The sequence below is a fragment of the Citrus sinensis genome, chromosome 9 (genome assembly GCF_022201045.2).
Source record: "Citrus sinensis cultivar Valencia sweet orange chromosome 9, DVS_A1.0, whole genome shotgun sequence".
Taxonomy (NCBI): domain Eukaryota; kingdom Viridiplantae; phylum Streptophyta; class Magnoliopsida; order Sapindales; family Rutaceae; genus Citrus; species Citrus sinensis.
Window position 1 is genome coordinate 31,493,920 of NC_068564.1, and position 6,013 is coordinate 31,499,932.

The 6,013-nt window shown below is 31.8% G+C and overlaps 1 protein-coding gene across 1 annotated transcript; it reads right to left on the reverse strand.

Moving 5' to 3' along the window:
• Window positions 1–124: 124 nt before the first annotated feature.
• On the reverse strand, window positions 125–5,366 carry LOC102617564 (cation transporter HKT1;3-like). The gene is made up of 3 exons (XM_006474249.4): window positions 4,067–5,366; window positions 1,237–1,467; window positions 125–950 (listed from the first exon to the last, which is right to left on the reverse strand). The coding sequence occupies exons 1-3, from the start codon at window positions 5,230–5,232 to the stop codon at window positions 752–754; spliced, it is 1,596 nt and encodes a 531-aa protein (XP_006474312.2). The 5' UTR covers window positions 5,233–5,366; the 3' UTR covers window positions 125–751.
• Window positions 5,367–6,013: the final 647 nt, after the last annotated feature.

Here is a 6,013-nt window from a genome sequence, read left to right on the forward strand (position 1 = left end):
TGAAAATATAAAATAATAAAAATAAATCATGTGGGTCAAGAGATATTTAATTCAACTAATAAATTAACGTCATATCAGTTTATACAAAATACATTTGTACAAGAGTTTGTGGTTATATCATTACTCTTTTATTTTATATGAGTCATTGAATGTTGCCTCCTTTTAGGATCCTAATTGCAAATAAATTATCTCCATGTTTATTATGTAGCAGAAAACAATCATTTGGAGTTTGCTACTTTCTAGTTCTATGAGAGGATATGCCTTTTTATAAAAAGCATTTAGCTTTTGTATTGTTAATATTATAGCATTTATTTTGAATGGATATGGAAAATTCTGGCTTGCACGTGTAGTTGTAATAACGATTTAGCAATAAGCCAATAAAACAAATTGTTAACAACATATTTAATACAGGGGTTTTTATTATACTTTGCAACAAGACTTTCTTTACAACAAGACTTTACTGTTATTGCTATGCCGCTTATTTTTTAGGTGAGTCACTGATGTGTGGCAATAGACTAATAAGTCCCTTCCTTTTTTCCCTTTTTTTTTTGTCACTTAGGTCCCTCGACTGTAATTGACACACACTCAATTTAGCTCTACAAAGGCTAAATCGACATTCTCTATTAAGATCCCAAACACCTAAAAATCACCCAAAGAAAAAAAAAAAACACACACACACACACACACAAATTTCGCCGTGCAAAAACTTCCAACACAGAAAACATTAGCCGAAGATGCGTGCATTGTAGGATTAGGACAGCTTCCAAGCTTTGCCACCTTTCATGTTGAACTTCTTTATCCTTCCAAAGAACATAACTAGAATGAGGATTAATTTCCCTCCGTTACTCCATTTCCCTACCAATCCAAACCACTTGTCTTTGCATGAAATTTCGGGTTTCAATTGTCTTTCACAGCTATAACCAGTAGAGAATCCCACATTCCCGTATGCACTACAAGTGATCATATAAATTTGAGTTAATTAGACCGTAAGAGAACTAAATTACCCTTTTGAGCATTAAAAGAATGCGATCAGTAAATGTTTTAACCTCCAAAAGATTTCAATTCATTTAAATGTTTTTATGTAGTAACCAGATTCGGAGAAGGGCGTGTCTGTTTCTAGAAATAACTTTCGACAGGGATTAGATGAATAAACAATGAAAGAAAGCCGTGAAAATGACGTTGATACCCCGGAAAAATTGAAAAAAGAGTTAAAAGAAGGAAAGCATATGGACTCACCTTATGACTTCAATGGTGATGCTTAACACATTGAAGTTGAGGGGGTCTTGCTTCATCTTATGTCTCTCGGTGATGCATATTAGGATGATGAAGATCGCCAAATAAGAAAGTTGTGAAAATGCCAAACACTCCAGCAAACTCTTGGTTTCTTTTTCCTTCTCTTTGCAATTTTTTGAATCCCCTTCATCACAATTTCTTGTCGGTAAAAATGATGTATATGGTGGAAGATACCTTCAAAACAACCATACACAACATGACAAATTTTATGAATATATACTAAAGTGTCTTATGGTTAGTTTATTGAAATAGTTTTCGTGATTTATTAGTGATCTTTCATTTTTTAAACAGAAATAACAAAACGAATATGGGATTTATTATAATTTTTTTTGTATGTTATGTTCAGTCAAGTATCTAATTCATTTTATCCCATTAATATCTTATATAATTTTTACAGATGGTAAATGGAGGATCGTGATCACCCACGATCTTGTATTGTGGTGAGATATGGGCATATAAGTACGTAGCTTCAATTTAGGTGGACTTTTATTCCTCAAACGCTTCTTTGACATGGAACGCAACTAGCAATGATATAAAGAATAATAGCACACTTGTGGGGTCAAACGAACAGATTAACAGACCACCCACTTCAATGAAATGACAAGTCAGTCAATTTATATATCTTTCCAAATTTGAATATTAATCATAGCTAGTGCCCAATTTCTCATTCCGTACGCATATGGTCGTTAATGGACTTTTTCATTTTGGTATAGGATAGGGATTTTCTCATACTGCATTTTCTCTCTTAATCTCTTCTAACTAAATGGGTAGTTAAAATTAAATTTTAAATTTTAATGTTGATGATTAAATTGATTTCTTTTAGTTTATTTAGAATTAAACTATTTTTTTTTTCACTAGATCTGATTTTATTAAAAGAAATTAGGGGAAAAATAAACACTAAAGTTAGCTACATATTAATGGAATATAGAATAAGTCTGCAGCTACATATTCTACCACCTACTACAATAATTGGGATTTGTTTCTGGAACTTAATTCTGATTTGTGTTGTCTAATATGAAAATGACAGAAAGAAAGAATGATTTATCACTTAGTTTGTTTCAAAATTTAATCATAGCATATTAGAATTCTTAAAAAGAATATATAAAACCCTTTCCTTCTATTTCTCTCGGGCCTCACATCACTTTATTATTTTAAATCTGTCCTTAACTATTGAATATGATTGTTTATATTTTTAGAAAAAGAATTAAATATGCCTATTGTTTTCCTATTAAATTGGCGTATGAGAGGGATTTTTAATGTTACATTCCAATATTTCAAACACACACACACACACACACACACACCAAATAACAATAATAACAATAATAAGAAGAAGAAGAAGAAATAGAAGAAATTAATTAATTAACTTCTAATGACAATAGAGTCGAAACGTTGCCTTAGTAAAAAAAAAATTAACACAAAATTTGAAATTTTTATCCATATAATGGATCTCGTTGTGCATCACATGGTATAATATATTTGATACCAAAGACTTAAAATATATATATGTCAGAGGTCACTCAAAAGCTTAAATTATTGGACATTTTAATTTTACTAAAAAAAAATTATACAAACTGAAGTGCATAAAATTAGCAGAGAAATAGGATTAAAATTATTGAATAAATGAAATTAAAAATACCAGTGGTGAAAAATGATAATATTACAATGTTATATCAATCTGTATGAAAGTTTATTATGAGAATTTTCTGCATAGTATTACTAGGAAGCGAAGTTCTTACAATAAGGAATTAAGAATCTAATTCCTATAAATTTATTGAATTAAACACCCCCCCCCCCCCCCCCAAACAAAAAAAATTGCATAGAATTGATATGGCGAAATTCTTATTCTTACATATAATTAATTACTATGCATCCAGAATTTCGAAGCAAACAAGAATATGAAAAATTGCATAGGATTGATATGGCGAAATTCTTATTCTTACATATAATTAATTACTATGCATCCAGAATTTCGAAGAATATTTCATATTCTTGTTTGCTTTTTATTTCTATAAAGTATAAACTACACATCATGTATACATAAATGGCTACTTAAAGAATAAGTTCCTGTTTTCAGAGATCATCCTTTTCTCTTTTGTTGTCAAATATTTCTTATTTTCGCAATTTTTAGTGCGGATTAATTTAATCATGGTCAAATATGGAATATTAGACGCATCAAAAAAGGCTACAATTCTTCTTATTATCATTCAAAAAAAAAAATATGTAGATATAAATTTTTGAATTTATTTTATTTTAAACAATATTCTATGATTTTATGTTGGGAGATTGGTAGTTTTTTTACCATTTAGTTCCCTATTATTTTCATAATACCTAATAATTTCCTTCACCATAATTTTAAAATATTAAGCTTATTTTCAACTCTTTTATTCATATATATCATAAATTAAATAAATCAAATAAATAAAAAATTTAAATATTAAAAGATATATAGATTTTGGTGTAAAAAAATTAATAATAAGATATTTTTGCTTAAACTTTTATTATTTTAATTATTTTTATCATAAATATATATTTTATATTCTTGAGACCAAATATCAAATAAATGGATCATTTATTCCTTTTTTTTTTTAATTTTTAGTGTCAAGGAGTTATTTTATATTATAGATCAATAAGAAGGTGACGATATTCCTTTTATGATCTCATTGATTAGCGGCCTGACATAATTTTGTCAAAAAAACAAGAGGTTCAAAATTTGTAAACGGAAACTTGTCAATGCTGCATGAAAAAATATTAAAGGCATGGAAGAACTCACATCATAACAACAAAGAGGACCAAGATTGCTGGTGAAATGATGGAGAGATCAAGGACAGATTCGCCAGTATGCCTCGAATTAACGACTTCAAACAAGGAAGCGACGAGTTTCTGATAAAAATTTAAATCATCCATGGCCTCCGAGTTCCATTCCAAGGAACAGAAAATCACCAGCTGCACTATTATGAACCCAAAAACAGTAATAGCCAAAAAACAAGAACGAGACCTAGAGAGCAAATGGTCATAGCCTATCTCTCTATAATTCTTCAACAAGTAATCACACTCTTCTCTCTTTGTGATTTTCTTCAGAACCCAGATTGCGAATCGCAAGCAAGCTGGATATAATGTGTTGCCAAGGAGGACTTGTGGAATTAAAAGCAACAAGAGGCCTGAATTTTCCTTAAAAACAATCATGTTTTCATTTGTAGGGACAAAACCACAATTTGAGAAAGTGGAAACAATTGTGAAAAGTGAGAATGTTTCCGCTTGGAGACCCTTCTGCTCTAGTACGTGCTTTGCACTAGGAATGAGACTTATGTACCATAACACCAAACATGAACCACCAACATGAACTATTAAGAAATAACCTAGTACCACATAACACAAGTACCTGATGGAGTTGTGTTTTAAAATTGTATTGTTGTTGTTCTTGTTGTTCTTGTTGTCAAAGCTAATATGATCTGTTTTTTCGGAACAACAGATGGAGTTTAATTCAATCTGTTCAACAGATTTTGTGGGTTTTGAAGAAGGAGTGATAAGGAGATGATCATTATGTTTGGGAAGCTTGGATTTGATGAAGAAGAGTTCAAGCATGGACATGAAAACTTCACCTCCAGCTAGCATCAAAATGGTCATGATTATGAGTTGGCAATTTGAAAAAACCTCCATTTCAACAGTGCCCATGCTCGAATCCGTTGCGGCAGACACAGAGGTGAAGAAAACATCGAAGGTTTTTGGGGTCGTGGAGTGAGTTCTAGGCTTTGTGACACTTAAAAGAAAGTATCCTAATAAAGAGAGAGCTGTAAAATAACAAAGGTGAAGCATTAGAGGGTTCATAATGTATTTGACAGCCAAGAAAATAAATGTCGACATGAAGCAAGAGATTTTGGTTGAACAATTGAAGAAAATAAGGCCTGGTTTCATACTAGAAGAACCGAAGTTTTTCATTTTTTTTTTTTTACAGAGAGAAAATTAAAATGGCCCGAGGATATGGGAATTTTGGGGGTGTAACAAGGAGGTTTTATAGTGGAGCGCGGTGTTCTGTACAATTCTCTTAACTTGGTGGAGTTCCTGTGCATGAAGATGGTTAGCTAGTTGCGAAAAGTTAAAAAAGAAAAAAAAATGTAATAGATAACATAGTGGAATTGTTATTAATTCCAAATGATGATCGAACGGTTAGCGATACCATAGGTGATGAGAATAAATCATTTGGTTCCGTATGTAGGCGTGTCACTATCCAACTTTGTTGGGGGCAGGCGCGGCCTGTTAGGAAAAGGGAGAAAAATTTACGTGGGATTGTCTCAATGATTTAGCATACTTCGAATCCATTGATCGTCCGACTTCGAGTTCACTGCTCCGTCACATGACAGAGCATGCGCCAGTGGACTTATCCCACCACCTCAAGATAGACTTAAACAATTCGATACCAGCCGATTGTGAAGTCTTTATGGCCAAATATTGAGATGGTGCAACAGTCCTACACAAAATTTTCTCTCGGTAGAAGAATCTATCCAAGCTATAATACGACCGAGTGGCTCGACTTACTTTACTAACGATACACACGCTCTGCTCGAAAGGATATTCTTATTCTGTTTGATTGGTTGAATAGTAAGGTACGTGTTTTGGTGCTACTGAATAATCAAATTATGTGAGTATTATATTGTAGTGGGATATGTATAGCAGAATCAAATTCAATATTGTATTATTGCACTACGTTTTGGTGTGGTAA